The sequence below is a fragment of the Pipistrellus kuhlii genome, unplaced genomic scaffold, assembly GCF_014108245.1.
Source record: "Pipistrellus kuhlii isolate mPipKuh1 unplaced genomic scaffold, mPipKuh1.p scaffold_m20_p_35, whole genome shotgun sequence".
Lineage (NCBI taxonomy): Eukaryota > Metazoa > Chordata > Mammalia > Chiroptera > Vespertilionidae > Pipistrellus > Pipistrellus kuhlii.
Window position 1 is genome coordinate 1,584,143 of NW_023425535.1, and position 25,102 is coordinate 1,609,244.

Below are 25,102 nucleotides of genomic sequence, written 5' to 3' on the forward strand. Positions count from 1 at the left end.
AGAGGGATAGAGTTAGAAACATCGATGAGAGAGAATCATCGATCAGCTGCCTCTTGCCCAGCCCCTACTGGGAATGTGCCCGCAACCAAGGTACAGGCCCTTGACCGAAATCGAACCTATGACCTTTCAGTCCTCAGGCTGACGCTCTATCTACTGAGCCAAACCGGTTTCTGCTATTGTTGTTTTTAACTAGAAATTTATGAACCATCCTGAGTGTTAGAAATTAGTCACACTGAAAAAATAAGTTATTAGACATTTTATGTTCTAGCTTTTTCACTACATATGATTATGTAGTTCTTTGTAGAAATATAGAGAAACATGCTATAGGTTTTCAGAATGTAAAGCTATAGGCTTAAGGAGGAAATACTAAGTGGAATAAAAGAGGTTTGCAATTTATTTATTACCTTATATAGAAATTCTAGAGTCTACTAAATAGAAACTACAGGAATGTATTTAGGTCTCCTCCTCTTGCCCCTTTGGTGGGGTAATGGTGACTGCGCACCAATGTCAGCATGGGCTACACTCATCGACAGTGACCAGCTCTGCAAGGAGCTTGGCGGCAGTGCTTCCTGTGGTCCGCAGGCGTGTGAAGAAAACCTCCATGCAGGAGTACGCAGCAATAATCAATACCAAGAAGTTGCTCTGCCTGGGATCATCAGAAACTAGAATGTGAGGCCTGGATATACTGACTTTTGAGACATCCATTGTGCATTCCCCTCACATTATTTCAGAAAAAGGGTTTCACTGCCTTGTGTTTGACCTTGTTACTGGTGGAGAGCTGTTTGTAGACAGGATCCAAAGACTCCTATGATGAAGCTGGTGCCGCCACTGTGTACATCAGCTTCTGAAAAGCGTTAACTACATCCTCCAGCGTGACATTGTCCTCTGGGACCAGAAGCCCGGGAACTTGCTGCTGCTGGTGTGTAAAAGCAAGGGTGCTGCGGGCAGCTGGCTGTTCTGGCCTAGCCATCCAAGTACAGGTTTACTGTGGTTTTGCTGGCACCTCCGCTTACTTGTCTCCTGAAATCTTTTTTGTTGTTGTTAATCCTTACCTGAGGATATTTTTTTCCAATGATTTTTAGAGGGAGTGGAAGAGATACAGAGAGAGAGACATCGATGGGAGAGAAACACTTTGATTGTTTGCCTCACACATGTGCCCTGACCAGGGCTGGGGATCAAGCCTGCAACTGAGGTATGTGCCCTTGACCGGAATTGAACCCATGACCCTTCAGTCTGTGGACCAACATTCTAACCACTGAGCAAACAGACTAGGGCTGTGCCCTGAAGTCTTGAGGAAAGATCCCTATGGAAAACCAAGTGTGGCTCAGTGGATAGAGCGTCAGCCTGTAGACTGAAGGGTCCCGGGTTCGATTTCAGTCAAGGGCGTGTACCTTGGTTGCGGCCACATTCCCTGTGGGAGGCACGCAGGAGGCAGCTGATGATGTTTCTCTCTCATCAATGTTTCTAACTCCCTATTCCTCTCCCTTCCTCTCTGTAGAATCAATAAAATATAAAAACAAACAAAACAGTGGTTTTCAGAGCCTGTGGAGTCATCTTGTATATTCTGCTGGTGGGACAGCCTCTCTTTCAGGATGAGGATCAACAGATGAAGGCTGGAGCCTATGATTTCCCATCCAGAGTGGGACAGTGACCCCGGAAGCCAAGAACTGATCAACCAGATGCTGACCACAGCCCTGCAAAACATATCACAGCTGACCAGGCTCTCAAGCATCAATGGGTCTGCTAAGAGTCCACGGTGGTATCCATGATACGTCATCAGGAGACTGCAGATGTTTGTGTAAGTCCAGTGCCCGGAGGAAGGGTGGCGTCCTCACGACCATACTTGTCTCCAGGAACTTTTCAGCTGCCGAAAGTCTATTGAAGTCGGGTGGCCGTGACAGGGCACCTCAAACCACTAGGATGCATAACATTACAGATGGGATCAAGGACTCCACAGAGAGCTGCGATGCACCACTGAAGATAAGGATCTCCATGTGGGAAAACAGGAGATCATTCAACAGAACAATCATCAACAATGGAGATTTTGAGGCCTGCACAAAGATTTGTAACTCAGGACTCACTTCCTTTGAGCCTGAAGGCCTTGGTAACCTCGCGAAGGAAGTTTTGCTTTGAGAATCTTCTGTCCAAGAACAGCAGTTGTATTCATGCCATCGTGAACTCACATGTCCATGTGATCAGAGAGGATGGTCTTCATCCACATCAATACATCGATGGACAGGGTCCACCTCCCACCAGCCAGTCAGAGAGGACCCAGGTTGGCACCGCTGGGGTGTCAAGGGCTCATTGTCACTGTCACTGCTCGGGCCGCTGCAGAGAGCTCATCCACAGGGTCATTAGGAGATCCCAGCTGGGGGTCAAACCTTTGCAGCCATGGCTCTGCAGGGCCCAAGCGACAGCAGCAGTCCTTTCATTTGAGGTTTAAAACAATTAAATTACAAACCCACCCCCTTGCCTTTCTTGTCTGTCTCTGCTGTACTGAGGTGTTTTTACATTTGAGAAAAGATTCCTTTTTAAAAAGATGGAAAAAGAGATGTATTTAAAGTACCATATATTTCATCAAATGTAGGATATTGTAGATGGTAGGAAGTGCCATTATGTTATGTATCACTAAGAAGGAAAAACATTCAGAATGGGGAATCGTTGGAGACCTCTCTGACAAAGCTGGCACACCAAAAGTGTACACTCTTAGTCTAAGGATACATGAGACATTAAGCTGGCTGTGCACAAAGGGGCAGTAAGTAAACCACTGTCAATGTTGGCTCTGGGTAGAGAGGGGAAAAAATATCCTCTGAGAATATAAACCAAGTTTGGAGTCCATAGTCATATTACCAGTGTGATCCACAAAAGCCTGCAACAGAGGGCTTGCTTCAGATTGATCTCAGGTTGGTGGCACTCTTAGATTATGGCTGAAACAGATGCACATCTTCTCTGCAAAGGTTTGACTTTAATCCAGACCAAATGCGATGGCTAGATACCTTGGACTATGAAAAATATATTCCATTTTTAGAAATTTAATACATGAAAAAATGTGCTTTTAGAATTGATAAAATACAATTCCATCAGGACCAATTTTTGAGTGTTGCCAAACATAAATATTTGAAATGAGGATCTTGAGACTGAAAGATTTTAAAGGACTTTCTGAATTAAATTATTTTCAATATAGTTTTAAATAAAGTATCTTATAGGTGGAGAATTTAAAAATTAATGATTCATATGCAGTATACATTTTGATTTATTAAGGAAAACATTTAATCAACCACAATAACTTATTCTGGCATGAAAGGTGCCTTTTTATGGAAGAGAGGTAATAGGCATGCTCTCAAGGTGTTTTTGTTATTAATTAATAGAGACCCAGTGTACGAAATTTGTGTATGGGGGAGAAGGGGTCCCTCAGCCCAGCCTGCACCCTCTCACTATCCGGGACCCCTCGGGGGATGTCTGGCTGCCAGTTTAGGCCTGATACCTGCATTTTATGCAGGAAAACATTAATATAAAACACCTAATTGCGGGATCAGGCCTAAACCAGCAGTTGGACATCCCTCTTGCAATCCGGAACCACTGGCTGCTAACAGCTGGCCTGCCTGATCACCCCTAACCACTCTGCCTGCTTACTGGGTCACCCCTAACTATTCATCAACTGCTGGCCAGCCTGATCACCCCTAACTGCTACCCTGCTAGCCTGATCACCCCCTAACTGTTCCCCTACCAGCCTGATCACCCCCTAACTGTGCCCCTGCCAGTCTGATCGCCCCCAACTGCCCTCCCCTGCTGGCCTGATCGCCCCTAACTGCTCTCCCCTGCCAACCTGATCGCCCCTAATCACCTCTGCCTCGAGCACCCATCATCATGGCTTTGTCCAGAAGGACGTTCGGAAGACATCTGGTCTAATTAGTATATTACCCTTTTATTATTATAGATATCTTAAGAACCATGTTTATATGCCTTTTCTTTTGCTTTGCCGGTAGTGTTCATTTATGAATTTCTTTTGGTCTCTCCTAGTATATGTGAAGGACATTTAATGTTCTTACTTCTCTCTTACTGACTGATGTTCGTGACTGATACTAACATTAGTTTTCTATTAATAGAATTACTTCTCTAGTATTTGAATTGTTTGACTTCTTGTGAGTTTTAAATATGCTATCCATTTTTCTTAAAGATAGACATCTAAAGAATATTTTATAACTCATGTTAACAAAATTCTGTTTTTTAATATAAATAAATACTCCATATTATTTTTGAGTTATTAATGCTTGTGACTAAAAGCAAAGACATGCAGAATCATCCAAAGGAATGAAACTTTCATTGGAACTCTACCACCATTATCCCTAATAGTTCCTGACATTTTTCTTTGCTTAAGAGCTTAACAAAACAAAAAACAAAAGGAGAAAACAAAAATGGCCTGGCCTTTTTAGTTTATTCTTTGATTCAACTCAAACAAATTACTTTTGGCCGGCTGATTTATTTGTTGCTTTTGCTACTGGCTAAAAAATAAAAAATAAACCTAACAAAAAAGGATCATATCTTCTAAAATTTACTATGTTTTGATCTTATGTATTGCTACTTGAAAACTATGTCATCTTTCTTTAATCATTTAGAACACAGTAATTCCTCCTTCCGCCTAAGGAAGAATTATAAAAAGAGCAATTTCATATCATCTAAGCCCTGGATTTGGCTATGTCACCTCCAAAGGCATGCCAATAATTTTCTTTTTTTTAAAATCCTAGACATTTTTTTTTCATTATAAAACATAAATATGTATACATTCATCAGTTTTTAGGTGTAGGTTAAAGTTGTTCTTTGAGAAAGAGTCCGTCTACAGATTAAAATCCAGTTTTGTCTTTATTAGGTAAACTACACCCATTTGCATCTTTCACCCCAATTATTTCTTAAGAGTGTTTGCAGTTTAGAAAATGTCACTAAAAAGTACCAGCACTCTCATCCTTCTGTTGTGCTGTTGTTTGTGTAGTTTTTTGTTTTAGTGAGTACATGCTATTTCATAGAAAGAGTTCCTACAGTAAGGATAATATTATTTTAAATCAATCTTCTGTTGTATTCCAAAACTAGCATTATAGCCATTGTTAGACCCATATTTTACTGAATATATATATAATCTTTTCAAAATCAAAACTTGTTTTCCTTTTATTGCTTTTGTAGAACCTACTGGATTGGTGACATTTACAAGACAGAGTCTTGAAGATTTTCCAGAGTGGGAAAGGTAATGATAAAAACAATGCTGTAATCTTAGAATTAGAAGAACTGTTTTTACCATGAAAGGATTTTATTTTACAGCCCCTGGAAAGATGTTTTTCCAAACTCTTTAATTGCGAGGCAGTTTCTTCTCATAAGAACCTAACAAAATCCATTGATAGCTCTCATTGTTAGAAAGGTTATGCCTTTGAATCAAAGTCTGCAACCCTTTGACTTCTACTATTTTGCTTTAGTTTTGTCTTCTGAAACAAAGTTCTGTTTAGAGGTAAGGAGTTTTGTGCATGAAAACACTAATATTAAATGGAACACCAATATTTAATGTTCCTTCAAACTCTCCTTTTTTGGTTAGTATTTTATGGCTTTTCTTCCTGGAGAACAAGATTGAGAAATTTTTTGTTTGTTTGTCTGTTTGTTTGTTAATCCTCACCCGAGGATATTTTTCCCTTGATTTTTAGAGAAAGTGAAAGGGAGGGAGGGAGGGAGGGAGGGAAGGAGAGAGGGAGGGAGGGAGAGAGGGAGAGGGAGAGAGAGAGAGAGAGAGAGACAGAGAGACAGAGAGACAGAGAGACAGAGAGAGAGAGAGACAGAGACACCCATTGACTGGTTGCCTTCTGCAGGCGCCAGGACCAGGACCTGGGGATCGACCCTGCAACCGAAGTACATGCCCTTGACCAGAATCGAACTGCAGGCTGACACTCTATCCACTGAGCCAAACCAGCCAGCATGGGAAAAATTTTTTTATTAAACTAAAATATAAATAGTACAATAGTTACCTAGAATTTGCCTGATAAGAATTTTGAGATTTGTCCGTGTATATACTATTGACAAATTTTGTGTAAGTTGCAATTTATTGTTTTGTTCTTATTATTTACCTGTAAATACTGAGGAGAATAATAACCAAACTGAGTTCATCAAATTTGTAAATTTTTTAGTGTCCTGGAATAGTTAACACATTTCCTAGTCTAGAGCAAATCTCCAAAGCACTTAAAGTAGAGTGTATCGACTTTTTCAATGCACATGAGGATATGACTAGACATACTAAATGCATATTTTGAGTCTGCATTCTGGTTAACTGGTGCTTCTCATTTTTACATTCTAATAATTTTTTTTTTAATCCTCACCCGAGGAAATGTTTTTATTGATTTTTGAGAGGGAGGAGGGGATAGGAAGAGAGAGAGAGGACCTAGGATCTCTTGCCTCCCGTACCCACTCAGACAGGGATCAAACCCACAACCTGGGTATGTGCCCTGACTGGGAATCAAACCTGCAACCCTTAGGTGCATGAGGCTATGCTCCAGCCAGCTGAGCCACACTATCAGGGCTAATAATTTTTTTAAAAATATATTTTATTGATTTGTTACAGAGAGGAGAGAGAGGGATAGAGAGCTAGAAACGTCAATGAGAGAGAAACATCAACCAGTTGCCTCTTGCACACCCCCTACTGAGGATGTGCCCGCAACCAATGTACATGCCCTTGACCGGAATCGAACCTGGGACCTTTCTGTCTGCAGACCGACGCTCTACCACTGAGCCAAACCAGTTTCGGCAGGGCTAGTAATTTTTATTGTAGTTTTTAATTGTTTTGTTTGGAATAAATGATGAAAGAGACTCTTAAGGGAGTTAAGGCACATCTGCTTAGGTGGCTGTCCCATGGTGTCTTCGTTCATCAAACATGTTTGTTTGTGAGGTGAAAGAAAAAGAAACTTACTTTAGGAGGCTGACTGCATAGCCGAGATGATTATTAATAGGGGGAAATGGATAAAAGATCAAACACCTGAAGAAAAACAAAAACAAAATTGAGCCAGAAAGGAAGAGAACATGAACAGCATTTTGGAATAATGGCATATTAGAGATTAAATTTATCTCAGGAAATCATTGGGTCAAGTGACCTACTAAAAATATTGTCAACGCTGTGACAGATGAAGACTAGGCACTTTCAGTGGTGGGAAGTTCACAACTTCACCTCACTTGGCTGCTTGTGTTATTATCTAATACCGTCATTCACTAAAAATGTTTGTCTTTCCAATAATCCCCCTCTTCCCATTCCTGGTTCTTCTTGAGCTACAATAACTAAATTTAATTTTAACATTCAGCCTTCCTTCATGTATCTTAATGCTTTCTTGTCTCGCCACACTTCTAACAATGTACACAGGTACATACAAACCTTATTCATTTATTCTATTTCACAAATAACATGAATTCTAAATCCTTTATTTCTGCTATTTACATACCCCAGACCAGTGGTCGGCAAACTCATTAGTCAACAGAGCCAAATATCATCAGTACAACGATTGAAATTTCTTTGAGAGCCAAATTTTCTAAACTTCTTCTAATGCCACTTCTTCAAAATAGACTCACCCAGGCCATTGTATTTTGTGAAAGAGCTACATTCAAGAGGCCAAGAAGCCGCATGTGAGCCACAGTTTGCTGACCTCATCACCAGACTATTGGTCCCTCTTAAAATACGGTGCCTAGAAATAAAAGTAACAATCTGCTATGTTCTCTGCCCAGGTCAGGGTACAGAGGATTGCTCTTCTTAGCTCTTCAATCAGTCTGTAATAGGAATACAGATGTTTTGTTCACATCACTTCCATGTAGATTTTATAGGTCATTCAGAGAGCTTGTTTTTAATTCAGCTCAGGCTCACCTCTGCATTCGTCATTTATTTGACTCTAATGTGAAAGTACAGTCTTTTATACACTACCATCTGGGAGTGAAGGGACAGGTCAAATTGCAGAGATCTGCAAGGTGTTGTGTCAGTGAGAGAATTTTGCTCCTAAATATGATCAAGATACTCCCCTTAACTTAGATAGACAGCATTTAACTTGGTAGCCTTTCTAGCTTTTTGTTCTCTGTTTTGTTTTAGTTGCTTCATAAGTGAGTTAGAGAAAATAATTAATATCAATCTCCCAGACTCCACAGAACCAGAAACATGTATTCACTTATAGAGGAAGGAAGAGGAGATGAGAATTCTTGATATTTCAAGAGTTAGGGCTAAATGGGTTCCAGGAAGTTAGAGGCTTTCTGATTACCAAGTTTCTGACATGTTGTAGTTAACCTTTTGATTATCAGTAAATCCCTTAGTCAGGCTTAGTTAATCACTGAGAGCCAGAATTGGCTGTGTCTTTGATTCCTGGAACAGTGAAATGGGTAATTTTCTGGGGCTAGACGGAGAGACCTGCTTAAAAAAAACTAGAAGAATGCTTTAAAAAAACAACACCACCACAAAAATCTGCCTGGCTGGCATTGCCCAGTGGTTGAGCATCATTCTATGAACCAGGAAGTCATAATTCAATTCTCGGTCAGGTCACACTCCCGGATTGCAGGTTCAATCCCCAGTAGGGGGCATGCAGGAGGCAGCTAATCAATGATTCTCTCTCATCATCAATGTTCCTATTGCTCTCTCCCTCTCCCTTCCTCTCTAAAATAATATATATATATATATATATATATATATATATATATATATATATATATATATATATTATAAAAACAAACACAAAACCTGTCCCCTGTTTTTAGCAATTTCATAATTTTATTGAGAACTGTGCTGTAAGTTGACAATTTCAGTCATAGAGAATCTTTTACAAGAGTTGAGATTTCTGTTTTGAAATCCTGACTGACAAACCAGAGGTTTCTGGATTGTGCTCTTTTTAGCTTTTCAGTAGTATTCTCAAAGGTGATCTCCCTTGGAATAAAATGACTAGAAAAGTGGAACACCCCCCACCCCCTCTAAAAAGAAGTTAAAAAGTCAAACTTATAATACAATTTTTACTAGAGGTTTCTAATGTAATTTATTCTAAAAGTATTGCATACTGGTTAAGAGCTTGAACTATTGATTTAGGCCACCTGGATTTAAATCTTTATTGCTTCATTTACTAGCCTTGAGCAGGTAACTTGACTGCTTTCTGTGCTTTGTTTTCCTATCTGTGAAAGGAGGGAGTGATAGGGTTGTGAGGATTAAATGAGTTAATACAAATTAAACTTTTATAGCAGAACATATATTGAATTACCTTCTGAGTTTAAGGGTATCAGTCTGAAATACCGTGTTTCCCCAAAAATAAGACATCCTCCGAAAATAAGACCTACTTACAGGTTTTCTTCTGAGTGAAATATAAGGCATCCCCCGAAAATAAGGCCGCCAGGCTCTGTCTCAGAATGCTATTGCTAAACATGAGAGATTTGGTCCACTGATTCTGAAAGAAATGGAGACACAAGAAATTCACCAGGAAATTCAGGAATTGGATTGTTATGATGATGTTCCAGAAGCTGATGACATGATTGTCATTGAATAAATGAGTAAATTCTTGATACTGTAGGATTCACAGTTTGTCTGGTTTGTGTTGACAACTACCGTACTACCGTACCGTATACAGGGAATAAATTTCCTTTATTTTCATTTAACAATAAATGTGTACCGTATTCTTCTTCATGGAAAAATAAGACATCCCCTGAAAATAAGACCTAGTGCATCTTTGGGAGCAAAAATTAATATAAGACACTGTCTTATTTTCGGGGAAACAGGGTATACTTGGACTCATTGAAATCAGGAAAAAAGCAAATCACTGTAAGTAAATAGTGCTTCCTCAGCTAAACTGTTTTTAAAAATATATAATTATTGCCTTGGCCAGTGTGGCTTAGAACATTGGCATGCACACCCAAGGACTGTGGGTTTGATTCCCTCTCAAGGGCACATACCTGGGTTGCAGGTTCAATCTCTGGCCCCAGTCCAGGCACAATGTGCGAGGCAACCAACCAATGTGTCTCTCTCCAATGTTTCTCTATCTCTACCTTCCTTTCTCTCTCTTTCCCACCCTCCCCCCATCCCTCCCTACTTCCCTTTCTCTCCCTAAAAATCAATAGGAAAAATTATCCTCAGGTGAGGATTGACAACAATTATATATATACTAGAGGCCCAGCGCACAAAATTCATGCACTCCGAAAGGGGGGTCCCTCAGCCTGGCCTGCACCCTCTCGCAGTCCAGGAGCCCTCAGAGGATGTCTGACTGAGGGCTTAGACCACTTCCCGGACATCCTTAGCGCTGCCGCAAAGGCAGGAGAAGCTCCTGCCACTGCTGCTACTCTTGCCAGCCATGAGCCTGTCTTGTAGCTGAGCATTGCTCCCCCTGTGGGAGTGCACTGGCTACCAGGGGTCAGCTCCTGCATTGAGTTTCTGCCACCTGGTGGTCAGTGCGCATCATAGTGACTGGTTGTTCTGCCATTCGATTGATTTGCATATTAGCCTTTTTTTGTATAGTATACTAGAGGCCTGATGCACGAAATTTGGGCACTCACTGGGGGAAGGGGTTGTCTCTCAGCCCAGCCTGTACCCTCTCACAATCCAGGAGTCCTTGGGGGATGTCTGATGGCTTAGGCCCACTCCCCCTGCCGAAGAGGTGGGTCAGACATCCTTAGCACTGCCGAAGAGGCAGAAGAGGCCCCATCACTGCTGTGCTCACCAGCCGTGAGCCTGGCTTCTGGCTGAGCAGCACTCCCACCATGGGCGTGTACTGACCACCAGGGGGCAGCTCCTGCATTGAGCATCTTCCCTTTGGTGATCAGTGCATATCATAGCGATGGTCATTACGCCGTTTGGTCAATTTGCATATTAGCTTTTTATTATATAGGACTAGAGGCCTGGTGCATGAAGTTCATGCAAGGGAGGGTGCCTCAGCCCAGCCTGCTCTCCATCCATCCTTGAGGGATGCCCGACTGCCTGTTTAGGCCCAATCCCAGTGGGAGGGACCAGGTGGGATCAGGCCTAAGTGGACAGTCAGACATCCCTCTCACAATCTAGGCCTGCTGACTCCCAACTTCTTGCCTGCCTGCCTTCCTGATTGCCCCTAACTGCTTTTGCCTGCTAGCCTGATCACCCCTAACATCTCCCATGCCAGCCTGAATGATGCCTAAATGCTCCCCTGCCACCCTATTTGCCCCTAACTGCCCTTCCTTGCAGGCATGGTCATCCTTAATTGCCCTCCCTTGCAGGCCTGGTCACTCCTAACTGCCCACCTCTGCAGGTCTGGTCCTCCCCAACTGCTCTCCCCTGCAGGCCTGGGTCCCCCTCAACTGCCCTTCCCTGCAGGCCTGGTCCCTCCCAAATGCTGGTCATCCTGTAGTGGCCATCTTGTGTCCGCATGGGGCAGGATCTTTGACCACAAGGGGGCAGCCATCTTGTGTGTTGGAGTGATGGTCAATCTGCATATTACTCTTTTATTAGATAGGATAGAGGCCTGGTGCATGGGTGGGGCCAGCTGGTTTGCCCTGAAGGGTGTCCCAGATCAGGGTGAGGGTTCCCTAGGGGCGTGGGGTGGCCTGGGAGAGGGGCCTGGGATGGTTTGCAAGCTGGCTACGTCCCCTGGCAACCCAAGCAGAGGCCCTGGTATCTGGGATTTATTTATCATCTACAATTGAAACTTTGTAGCCTGGAACGGAGTCAAACCTTCTGCTAGCTCTGGGGCCACAGCCATTTCTGTTGGGATTTATTTACCTTCTATAATTGAAACTTTGTTGCCTTAAGCAGAGGCTTGGGCCGGCAAGGGCAGGTGGAAAGCTTGGCTTCCTCCATCGCCAGGGAAACCTAAGCCTCCCTCCTCCTCTCTGTGGCCTCAGTCATCTTGGTTGGGTTTATTTGCATATTTGCTCCTGATTGGCTGGTGAGCATGGCTTGTGGATGTAGCGGAGGTATGGTCAAATTTGCATATTGCTCTTTTATTAGATAGGATATATGTAATTCCTCTTCTCCCCCCCACACCCTCAAATTAATGCCATCCTTATACAAGTTAGGGGCTTGGATTTCTTCTTTTACATTCTATTATAATTTATAGTAATAACTAATAGGGTAACTGTCATCATTGAAATAATGAAATGGGATTGGTTTTTTAATATAATGTAAGCCTCATAAACACTCTAATGAAGAAAAAAGTTTTTCCTTAAGTCTCTTAAGATCTTTAACTGGGTCTGAAAATTAAACTGACCAAGACAGATTAACAGGAGAATAGCATACAGATTTATATAAGGTTACATGACATGGGAGTCTTCATAAGGAAAGGAAGACCTAAAGAAATAGACGTCTGTACTTTTAGACTAGGTTTGATGGAGAGTAGACAGTCATGGATGGATTGAGGAACAGGAGGCTATTACAGTAAACTAGAGGAGACACCATGGCCTCTTTGTCTTAGTTAGGATTCTTTTGGGGATCTCTTTGTGTTTGAAGGTAAGGATGCTATTTTCCTCTGGGTATAAAGAGGGTACCTCACATGAAACAGGGTTCATAGCCTGTTTCAGGGAAGAAGGGATGTTCAAGTGACCTTGCTTCTGCTGTTTTCTCAAACCTCTTCTGCTTAAAATATTGAATATGCTAAGGTGTAGTGTGTCCTGAACTTCATAAACTCCTCGGTGACCATGGTGTATGGAAATGAAAGAAAATAATTGTGACTTACAGGTAGTAGGTTCATCTGTCAATTTTGTTAATATAAAAATACTATAAATAAAATATTCTGTGGCATATATTTTCATCAAGACATATCCCCACACACACATATGGTTATCAAACTAGTGAAAATAGAGCCCATCTGAGAATCATATGTGATTTATTTCCAAATTTTTCTTTATTTTTTTATTAGGTTGTCAACTCTAGGATAATAATGAAATTTTATAGATCTTAATTCTTTTATATTTTAAGCTTTTCAACTCTTAAAGAGGAAAGACTTCGATATTTTGTAGGGAATAACAGGTTTCAAAAAAGTATATTATTTTAATTTAAAAATGTATATTTATATATTTGAATTAGAAGATATTTGTTTCTATACCAAGAATGTTAACAGTAGACATCTGTTTCTGGCTTTAATAGATAATTTAAATTAAAATTTTTTTCTGTAGTAAATAACTATCATTAAAAAATAAATAAGGGAATTTTTTTTCGTTGTAGGTGTGAAAAACTTCTGACTCGACTGCATGTCACTTATGAAGGTACCATAGAAGGAAATGGTCAAGGCATGCTACAGGTGGGTGAATCCCAGCGGCATGCTTGTGTTTGGGACTTTTGGCAAGCTTCTGACAGCAAAAAGAGTTTGAAAGCTGTTTATTTATCTAATACGCTAATTTAATGCAAAGAAGCACAATAGCAGAATGGAGAAAAACACCAAACAGATCATCTTGACAGCTGTGGTAATATTGATACTTGCCAGTGTACGTTCTCTGTTTCTTACATGAGCCTGTTTTTTAAAAGCCTTTGACAGTAAACCCCAGGATCTGGATAACATCAGACCTCTTGGTTCAGGCATAGATTGCAGATTGACAGGGGATGAAGTTCCCAGGATATGAGCTTGACAAGCTGTCACAAGATGGTTTTGTTTTGTTTTTAAAGGCTCTTGTTCTGCCCTAAATGATGACCAGCTTGAGATGTTTTTCTGCCACAAACCTTGTTCAGGTCTAGGAGACAGATGTCTAAAACTGATTGATAAGAAAGTCCTTTCTCCCATATGTAATCATCTTAGGCACGTGAACCAAATATGCTTGCTGACTTTTCCCAGTTGTAGATCTTGCTGTCTTTTACCTGTTGTAGAGCAGGTAATTTTGTCCCTCTCTCAATCTTTGTTATTAATTTGTGTTACTGCCTTTATTTTAAAAAAATATTTTTGAGAAAAGGTGTCAACAAGTAAAACACCCTGTGTACCTAGCTTTAAATTGATATAACCTAACCTGAATACCTGTTTTCCTTTGCTTTAAAGTAATTTTTACTTACAATCACTATTAAGAGAAAATGTTAGTGATTTTTGTTCTTATCCCATTTATAAAAGCATTGTAATATCAGTTTTCTCTGAAAGAATTTTGTACATCGTCTCATTGTAGGAATGGCTGATTTTTCTTCTTCAGTCCTTATTTGATGCATTTACACAGTGGGACAAAAGTAGGTTTGCAGTTGTTTGTATGAAAAATAATATAATAATCTATATATATAAAAGCCAAAGTGACTGAACAACTGGTCAACTGGTCACTGTGATGCACACTGATCACCAAAGGGCAGATGCTCAACACAGGGCTGCCCCCTGGTGGACAGTGCGCTCCCATAGCAGGAGCGCTACTCAACTGATCAATGGGTGCCAGATGCAGGGCTCATGGGTTGGTGAGCATGTGCTGTGGCTGCATGAGCCTCTCCCAAAAGGGACTGACTGGGCGCAAGCCCATGGCAGGTGTGGCAGGACCTGGATGAGAAGGAATGGCAGGCAGCATTTGGACTGCCAGTTTCAGCCCAATCCCCATAGGCCATGCCAAGGGACCCTACCAGTGCACAATCTGTGCACCAGGCCTCTAGTTAATAAATAATATTAATAATATAAGAATAAATTCTATTTTGAGTACTTACAACTGTAAACCTACTTTTCCCCCCCCCTCCCCCTCCCTATATTGGGGCAAAACTAAAGACAATGTAAAATGACTGAACTGGTTTGCATTGGACTTTAAGTGCCTAATGATACAGATTCTTTTTAGCGTTGCCTTTAATTTGATATGTTTGTAATTTAAATCTTCAAAAAGGCAAGCCATGTTTTCTTTTAAATCACCTCCTCCCAGTGATTATATATATAAAAGCCTAAAAAAAAAAAAAAAAAAAAGCCTAAATGACTGATCGACCAGTTGCTATAACATGCACTGACCTCCAGGGGGCAAATGCTCAATGCACGGGCTGCCCCCTGGTGGTCATTGTGCTCCCATAGCCAATTTCCTTCCGTCCCTCCCCCTTCCCCTCACTGGCCAACCTCTCATGGTCCCTCTCCCCAGCTGGCCAGCCCCAATCGGGACTGGGCAAGACGGCCCTGATTGCTGGCCAGGCCAAGGACCACCTGTTAACAAATTCGTGCACTGGGCCTCAAGTTTGAGATAATAAAAATGCTTAGGATAACTGGATTAATATTTGTCTTATACTTAAAATTTGTTTTAAATTTTTATTTAATCAGTACCTTTCTATTTAAAACAATAATTTTTAAATATGTTTAAAATTTGTTTTAAATGAATATCACTTTTTCCCACATTTTCATCTTGATGACGTTCTTTCCTGCATTAAAGTCTTGTATTAACTGAGGGAGTATTAATACACACAAAAATCAACAAAGCTCCTGCTAGTGAGCACTGCAGGAATGCTGACCTTTCATTACAGTATAACTCAACAAGGAATTATTTAACAACATTCAAGGTTGAGATTCTCCCCACTTTCCTGGAACATATTATAGAAGAAATGTGAAACCTCAGTAGATTAAAAGAATACCATAAAGGCCCCCTCCTTGTGCCATGTATCCCCAGGAGGTCAGGGAATATTGTATTGCAGTGCCACAAAGCTTCTTGTGTAGCGTATGAATTACATTATGCTGAATGGCAACAGCAACGAAACCTCTAAGGAGTGTTATCATTTCTCTCTTTTCATCAAGTTATAATTCACAAACAGTAATCTGAACAAGTAGCTTTAAAGTGAGTTGGAAAATGACTGACTAAAAATAAAGAAGCACTCACATGCTGTTTTCATGTACTGGAACCAGTTTCTCGCCTGCAGTAGCCTTTTATTAGGAACTTTTTATGTAGTAGAAACTTTGATTTTCTAAAAGACTCCTCCTGCTTTCAGAGGCATATCGAATTTGGTGTATTTATTTGTGTGCATAACTATCAAGTAATAAATGTTGGCCTTTTATTATAGCATGAACATGGGATGTATTTTATTTATCATTACCAAGTAGTATATAAGTTGGGTAGAGCTTATCTTTCTATTTTGATTATTTACCTTGTTCCAGTAAAAATTAATAGTAAAAATTAAGTTTGCTAATCTCAAACATTATTTCTTATTTTTATTTATGATAACCATTATACTTAGTCTCTTAATTTTTAAGTACTGTTCATTTTTTTTTCTTTGCTGCATCTCTCTTTCCTTCACTTTCTTTCCCACTGACCTATTTGAGGAACTAATATGGCGTGTATAAACTATCCAGTAGTCACCTAATCAGCTTCCATTTTTAATTTTATACTATTTTGGTTTATTCTTTAAACTCAACCCTGAATTATCTTCCTAAAGTCTAGGTTCTTCGTTGTTACTTTTATTTTTTAGAATCATTCCTAGAACCTTCAGAATAAAGTAAAAATTTCCTGGACCCCAGATTACTTCATCACCATACTCTAACCCTCTCCATACTCTACATTACAAACAGGCATGAGGAGTCTGCTTCCATTCTCCTCAGACAGCTCTTTACATTTAGGTTCTCCTATGTCCCTCAGCCTGAAAGTCAGCAAAATCCAGATTGAGTGACACGTCCTCTTATAATGCTCTCTATCGTCCTTCCCATGCTCTCATTTTATTTCACTTACTAGAGGCCCAGTGCATGGGATCGTGCACCAGTGGGGTCCCTCAGCCTGGCTGTGCCCTCTTGCAATCGGGCCAAAACCCAACAGTCCAACATCCTCCCAAGGAATGTAGCAGTGCCAAAGTGGCAGGCCGCTGGGGAGGAGCCCAGCTGGGGCTGGGCACAGCTTCGCTGCCGCTTGTCCCGCCCCACTGCACCTGCCCCAGCTGCCCTGCCACAGAGGCGGGAGAGGCTCCCACTTCTACAGCTGCACTCACCAGCCATGAACCTATCTTCTGGCTGAGCGGCACTCCTGCTGTGGGAGCACACTGACCACCAGGGGGCAGCTTCTGCATTGAGCGTCTGCCCCCTGGTGGTCAGTACACATCATAGTGACTGGTCGTTTTGGTTGTTCAGTTGTAATGGTTGCTAAGGCTTTGATAGATAGATAGATAGATAGATAGATAGATAGATAGATAGATAGATAGATAGATTATTTAGGCAGTATCAATTTAGTGCTAATAAGTTCTTTAATAATTATTCTCTAATTCTGCTTATATGCCTAACTCCTGGCTAGATTGTAAATGCTGTAAAACTGTCTTACTCCTCTACTCCTCTTTGCATCCCATAATTCCCAGCACAAGATTCAGTCATTGTTTGTTGAATTGAACAGTTTAAGCTATAAATCACCCAGTGCATAAAGACCTCATTATGTAGTAGGTAACTAATTCTAATCAATTGACTAGTTTAATTAAAATTATCTACATATATATAACTAGAAGTTAGGACTTGAAATTGGCATCTGAAGTTGGGCATTCTTGTGGGACTGAACTCTTAGCTTTTGGAATCTGATGCTGATACCAGGCAGCTAGTGTCAGAACTGAATTAAATTATAGGACACTTAGATGGTGCCGCAGAATTGCTTGATGTGTCGAATACCACACATTTGGTGTCATAAGTGTAGTGAGTTTGGTAGTAGTGTGAAGTTAAAGGGGAGATATAGAGGTGTGGTTTTCCTACACAGTATATCAGCCTCTCTTAACACTACTTACTGAATTCTGGGTATGTGTTATTGTTTTTTTGTTGTTGTTGTTTTTTGTATGGGTATGGTTATGTATGTGCATAGTTGTATATAAGTGTGTAATATAACTCCTCAAATAGAGTAATCTAAGGCAAATTTGGAATTCATTTCTTGCATGTTTCCCCATAATTCCTAGCATTGTGTGCCATTGTGGAGTGCTTAGTAAGTTTAAGACAGACAATTAATGATGGCAAGTTGAGTTTGCTTTCTCTTCAGGATTGTATAATCATCATTATTAACAGGAGCTTGAGGATCCAATCTTAGTATTCCACAGAAAGCTTATGTGTAGTTTTAAATTCGAAATATTTTGTTGAATCTTTGTTAAACTAGGTTTTGTTCTTCATTTACTTTCTTAGGTATATTTAAAAAAAATAGTTTGTAATGTTCATGTAGTTGGGAGTTTGCAACTGAATTTAGAAGGGCAAAGTTCCTATCCCTTTATTCGTCCATAGAAGGAAAGTTTACCCCAAAAGGGTCAATTACTGAACTTTAAAGTTCTTTAAGAACAAGTTTTTGATTGCCATATTATATAAGAAAGGTATAGTTATTATGAAAGTCTATGAAATACATAAATGGAAATTGAGTAGTGAATGGTAGGGAAATTATCTTGAGAACTTTCCAAATAAAACCTTTCTTGATTTATGGTCCTTGGAACACAAAAGGTTTATAAACGAAAGTCCATACATTGAATCTATTGCATAAAAGCTCCATTTTCTAGGTTCCTTCTAAGGTTTTGGATCTAAAGAAATATGCAGAGATGTTAACTGCAGAGAGATGGAAAGAGTGCAGCTAACCACAACCTATTCTTCCTGAAAAGAATACTAACATGGGTTGATTTATATAGAAAAGGAAAGCAAGATTAGAGGTTAGAGGTTGTATACTTGTGTATCATATATGTAGATATTTTAGATCATTTAACATGCCAAATTTTTCCAAATAGGTGGATTTTGCAAACCGTTTTGTTGGAGGTGGTGTGACCAGTGCAGGACTTGTACAAGAAGAAATCCGCTTTTTAATCAATCCCGAGCTGATTGTTTCCCGACTCTTCACTGAGGTGCTGGATCACAATGAATGTCTTATCATCACAGGTTAGTTTGGGGAAATCTATGAATATATATCATGGAAACTAGAGTTCACTCAGAAAAGCTTTTCTCTGCCATGGGCATTAGGTCCAATATTGTTATTCATTAGTTTATATTTGGTGTTTTGAAATTGTTATACAATTGGCCCTTAAATACCAACCCACACTCCCAACTCCATGCAGTCTAGACTTCACATGTAATTTTTATTTACCCAAAATTTAAGTTGTACCTCAGTACCAGTTCCAGGTCCCCATGCACATATCAAAATCTGAGGATACTCAAGCCCCCTATAAAAATGATATAGATCAATGCATACAGTTGGCCCTCTGCATCTGCAGAATCCCAAACAGGAATCAAAAACAGTACAGGTGTTTACTGAAAAAAAATCCACATATACTAGTAAGTGGCAGCAGGCAGTTCAAACTTGTGTTTTCAAAAGTCAACTGTAGTTTTATTTGCCTAATCTTGAGTAAAATATTTTATTCTCACCTCCCTCCCCCCACCCCCCACCCCCGGGCATCATTATCTGAGGAATAAGGATAAAAACTATTCAGTTATCTTCCAGTTTGAATTTTTATGATGTAATGCTCTAAAAATAAGAAAATGATAGGAATTTGAGCATGTATTCTGTTATTACTCTTCCATTGTATTTCCAAATTGATTTGTTATAATTCAGTATGATGGCAATATAGAAATGCAAAAAGCAGTCACAGTGTTTGGAGAGAGTCAGTATACCAGTGAGCTTTAAAGAAGAGAAATAAATCAGGAACCTTATGGTTACCCTCATTTCTAATACTAAGAGAAAAAGTATGACTACCTTAGTACTTATCCTTGATTTAAGTTAAGGAAAAGAGAGGGAAATAAGTCAAATTTGTACTTTAGATCTGTTATTGAGATTAAAATTTTTTCTTTATTTACTTTTTTTAATTTAAATATCACTATGTCTTAGTATTTTTTTGTGAGTGAGCTACAAAAAGAAATAGCTCTTAAGAAACTCTTAATCAGTTAATTTAGGTAAGTTGAGCCTTTTATTCAAGTACCTGAAAAAACATTCTTACATAAAAGCCATAATCACTCATCAATTGATACTTTTTTTTTCTGCAAAAGAGAATTTGTTATTTGGTTTTTAATCTTTTGCTGCTTTGAGAGTAATGTAAGAGACCAAACATTCAACTGGGTTGGAGAATTTGGTTGATTGTTAGCCCCAAAGGGAGAAAAACTATCCCCTATGAGTTATATCAAATCTATACTCAACTCCCTGACCAGTGTTGCTCAGTTGGTTGAGCATCATACCATGCACAAAGAGATTGTAGGTTTGATTCCTGGTCAGGGCACATGCCCAGGTTGCAGGCTTGATCCCCAGTAGGGGACAGGCAGGGGGCAGCCAAACGATATTTCTTTTTCATCGATGTTTCTCTTCTCCCTTTCTCTCTAAATCAATAAAAATAATATTTAAAAAGAAAACAAACATACAGATATATATCTATATATATCTATATATATCTATATATATCTATATATATCTATATATATCTATATATATATATATATTCAACTGATTCACCTCCAAAGGGGTACATGACAGAACTAAGATTCAGAAGTCTCATCTTAAAACCACACTTTCCCTCCAATACATTTGCAGACAACCTTCAGGAGAGTATCTAAATTTTGTTTTGCTTTCAAGATTCTCTTTTTGTCTCTGTCTTTCCATAGCTTGATTATGATGTTTTTAGGTATGAGTCCATTTGACTCGCCACTTTGGAGTTCATTGAGCTTGTTGAATGTTTAGATAAATTTGGAAAATATTTGGTCATCATTTCTTCAAATATTCTTTCTGCCTCTTTCTCCCTGCTCCATCTGGGGCTCTCATTGTGCTCATTTGATGGTGTCCCATTGCTTTCTAAAACGCTGTTCATTTTTCTTTATTTTTCCTATTCCTCAAACTGGGTACCCAAGTCTGCTAATTCTTTCTTCTGCCTGCTATAATCTGCTCTTGAAATTTTTATTTCAGTTATTGTACTTTTTAACTCCATAATTTCTATTTGATTCTTTTTAAATATTAACATATCTTTTTGCAGAGAATCTCTATTTGTGAGGCATTCTTATACTTTTATTTAGTTCTGTAGACATAACTTTTTTATTTTTTCTGAACATATTTAAAATAGCTGATTTAATGCCTTTTTGTAGTAAGTCCAATATCTGGGTTCCTTGGGGACAGGTAATATATTATCTACTTTTTTTTTTTTTCCTGCATATGGAAAAAACTACTTTTTCATTTTTTGCATGTCTCAATTTTTTGTTGAAAATTGGACATTTTAAATAATATGGTAACTTGAAATCAAAGTGTTTTTGTTGCTGTTTGGTATTATTTACTTTTTTAAACTAATTTTGTGAAGCCTATATTCCTTTTGTAAGTGTCCATTGAAGTCTCTGCTTAGTTAGATTAGTGCTCAGATTAATGATTGGGCAGAGATTTCCATAAGTGCCTAGAACCAATAAGTCGTCTTTGCCGAAGGGCTCTTTCTGCTGTTGGGTCTCACCTAATTCTCCACCAGGCAGTTGACACTTCACTTCCTGCTTGCACAGAGCCCAAGGTCAGACAGAGAAGAGATCCTCTCAGTTCTTTTCTTGAGCATGTGAATAGCCATGGCCATGTGTGTAACCTTTCGCATTCCTGGGAATACTTAGAACTTTTCAAAGCCCCTATGGACATATAACTTATTCCTCAGCTTTTTCTTTGAAACTTTTTAGTTAGCTTATTGTTTGCCCCAACTATTATTTACTGCCTCAGGGATAACCACAGTGTTGAACAATTGCTTATAATTGTTTTCAACAAACATCCCTAGATGCAGTAGGTCCTTGGGTTACATAGGAGATCCGGTGCAATGTAAGTCAGAACCCACCTACACAAGCACCTACTTCACTCACATAGAGTAATATACACAGCAGTAATGTAGTGAAACAGTAATAAAAAAAATAATTTAAAAAATTTAAAAGAAAGGTAATTCCTGACCTTTACTTATGGTAAATAAATAATAAAAAGCATAAAGCACATATGTACATACCCATATTTTCCGGCGTATAAGACGACCCCCTAATTTTACAGTTAAAACATAGGTTTAGGCCTATATTCGCTGTATAAGACTACCCCCCACTTCCGAGGCAACACCAGTTCTTTTTTTAATAGACCGCCTCTCTAACTCTGGCCAATCCAAGCAGGCTTTTTATGCACGCAAATTATACATGTTCTGTACCCGAAGCTACACTGTGTTCTGCTCAGATTGGCCAGAGTCAGAGAGGTGGTCTATTAAAAAAAGAACTGGTGTTGCCTCGGAAGTGGGGGGTAGTCTTATACAGCGAATATAGGCCTAAACCTATGTTTTAACTGCAAAATTAGGGGGTCGTCTTATACACCGGAAAATACTGTACGTCGAAATGATAGAACTTTTTTTTTAATGTAAATAAATGGAAGATGGTAACATAACCATGAAACAACTTATGTCAAATCCGACGACACAACCCGAGGACTGTCTTTATTAGGCTTTTTCTACCGGGCAAACTCCAATTCAGATCAAATAAAGATAGTCTTGTAAGTGAGGTCTTCCAGGGAACCACCAGACAGGTTATGTGACAATTCTCTGAGAATGGGGCTTTGAAGGAGCATCAGCCCTCTTCTGCCACCTCTCATGGCTTCCAGGCTGCTGGTTTTCACTGTGATTACAGGCTGTTGGCTTTTAAGGCTACTACAGAGCTTCGGAGAGTGGGAGGGCAAGTTAGAAAACACCACAAAACCCATTCTTTTTACTAAGATTTAGCCAATTTTCTTTTAATAAACATTATTTGGATTACTTTTAGCCTTTGATTAACTCCCACAGTTTAGAAATTGTAGATCCTCGCAATTTTTACCAGTGTAAAAATTACAGAGGTGAGATTTTCAGAAGTTTTACACCATCATTTTTGCTGATATGTTATCTTTCACAAGTACTTGTTTGTAAAAAGGTTTTCAACAAGTTATCCCACATCATTTAGAATTCCTATGCTATTTTTTAATAATATCACTAGAGGCCCAGTACATGAAATTCAATAGGCCTGGCCAGTGATCAGGGCTGATCTCTGGAGCAACCAGTAGGATAATGAGGGGTCCCCTGCTGGCACCCGCATTGGTTGACCTGAGGCCTGCAGGCTGGTGAAAGCTCCTGCGTTGAGCATCTGCCCCCTAGTGATCAGTGCACATCATAGTACCCACTCGTTCTGCTGGTTGGTCAATTTGCATATTAGGCTTTTATTATATAGGAATTGTGAGTGTGCTGTTTTGATGTGGTAAGCAAAAAACAACAACTATTAATTGTCTGAGTTTGTGCAAGAAATTAAAAATTGAACCTTGGCAAAGGAATTTCTTCTTGGATGGAAGTTGTGATCCAATTGTAATGAAATGAAAAATATAAAACCCTTTTATTCTGTGTTGTCTCATTGATTTAGCTATATTTATATGCTGTTTATTACACATGTAGATACAAAAAATGTAGTTAAAAGGTATGAGGAGAGAAGAGAGTACAGGAATAATAGAACAAAAATTTAAGCTATCATAAATCCATTGCTGGGCTAATAAATACTTTGAGTATTGGTCTTACACTGTTTTAGAAAGCTCTGAAGAGATAGTCAGAATCATTTAGAATGTGATCGTCTCCAGCATTTAGATGTATTAATTAATACTTTAAAAGACATTTAAGCCAAGACCGGTTTGGCTCAATGGATAGAGCGTTGGCTTGGGGACTGAAGGGTCCCGGGTTCGATTCCGGTCAAGGGCATGTACCTTGGTTGCGGGCATATCCCCGGTAGGGGGTGTGCAGGAGGCAGCTGATTGATGACTCTCTCATCGATGTTTCTGACTCTCTATCTCTCTCCCTTCCTCTCTGTACAAAATCAATAAAATATATTAAAAAAAAAAAAAGACATTTAAGCGATAAGCTAGATTTGAACTGAAACTTGGAAAACTATTTCATCAATATTTTAGATTAATCTATAGTTGATCCTTGAACAATACAGGTTTCAACTGCATGAATTTTAAAACATAAATGTATCAAAATTTTATGGAGATCCTCCTTACTATTGTGAAGCAATTGTATCAGTTGCACAAGGCTACCATAAAGCAATCATATTTGCTGCTTCTTTGTTATTAATGCACGAATCTTTTCATGTTATCTTTTCTTTTTTAATAATTCTTTATTGTTGAAAGTATTACATGTCTCCATCTTGTTATTTTTAATGCCTAGTGTTAGTAATACATTAATATCTACAGTGCCTTGTATCATACGAGACAATACAATGTAGGTACTGACAGATGATTTATTTTGTAAACAGACTATAAATATATAGTACAGTCCTGTAAATGTATTTTCTCTTCCTTATGTATTTTCTTAGTAACATTTTTTTCTCTATCTTCCATTATTGTAAGAATACAGTATATAATACAAATAATATACAAAATATATGTTAACCAACTTTTTATGTTATCTACAAGGCTTCTGTCAACAGGCTATTAGTAATTAAGTTTTTATGGAGTCAAGAGTTACATCCATGTAGAGGAGTTGGTATCTCTAATCCCCATGTTGTTCAAAGGTTAGCTGTATGTATTTTAAATAAAAAAAGTTGGTAGAATGCTGGGCATTTAAGCTCAAAGCTAATTTGTTTTATTTCCTTCATTTCTCTTACACTAGGAAAGAAGTAAGTCTCTTGCAATCCATACTAATGTTGCTGTAATTTTCGTGTATAAGGAAAACAGTATAATATTTCTTTCTTTTTTTCAATATAGTTTGTCCCTGCCAAAATCGATTTGGCTCAGTGGATAGAGCATCGGCCTGCGGACTGAAATCGAATCCAGGTTCGATTCCAGTCAAGGGCATGTACCTTGGTTGTGGGCACATCCCCAGTAGGGGGTGTGCAAGAGGCAGCTGATGGATGATTCTCTGTCATCAATGTTTCTAACTCTCTATCCCTCTCTCTTCCTCTCTGTAAAAAATCAATAAAAATATATTATTAAAAAAAAAAAAAAGATAGTTTGTCCCCCACCCTGGCTGGTGTGTCTCTATTGGTTAGAGCATCATCCCCTACACAGGAGGTGGTGGGTTTGATTCCTGGTCAGGGCACATACCCTGGTTGTGGGTTCCATGCCCTGGGCACATATGGGCACGGACAGCAGGTAACTGGTGGATGTTTCTCTCTCACATCAATATTTCTCTCTTTCTCCCTCTCTTTTACTCTCTCCCTCTCCTTTCCACTCTCTCTTTCAAATCAATTAAAAAAAAAAAAAAAGATAGTTTGTTTCCAATCTGAAAAACTCCATCACTCTGAAACTATGTCTGATCTCTAACTTATCCACAGGCATT

At 39.2% G+C, this 25,102-nt stretch overlaps 1 protein-coding gene across 4 annotated transcripts in view; it reads left to right on the forward strand.

The window, feature by feature from the left end:
* Nucleotides 1-25,102, forward strand: part of PARG (poly(ADP-ribose) glycohydrolase) — a 144,269-nt gene that overhangs the window by 86,510 nt on the left and 32,657 nt on the right. For all 4 annotated transcript variants that reach the window (XM_036461280.2, XM_036461278.2, XM_036461279.2 and 1 more), the window contains 3 exons: nt 5,176-5,236; nt 13,160-13,235; nt 18,575-18,722. In XM_036461280.2, coding sequence (XP_036317173.1) covers nt 5,176-5,236; nt 13,160-13,235; nt 18,575-18,722 — 285 coding nt within the window. The remainder of the gene's footprint in view (nt 1-5,175; nt 5,237-13,159; nt 13,236-18,574; nt 18,723-25,102) is intronic.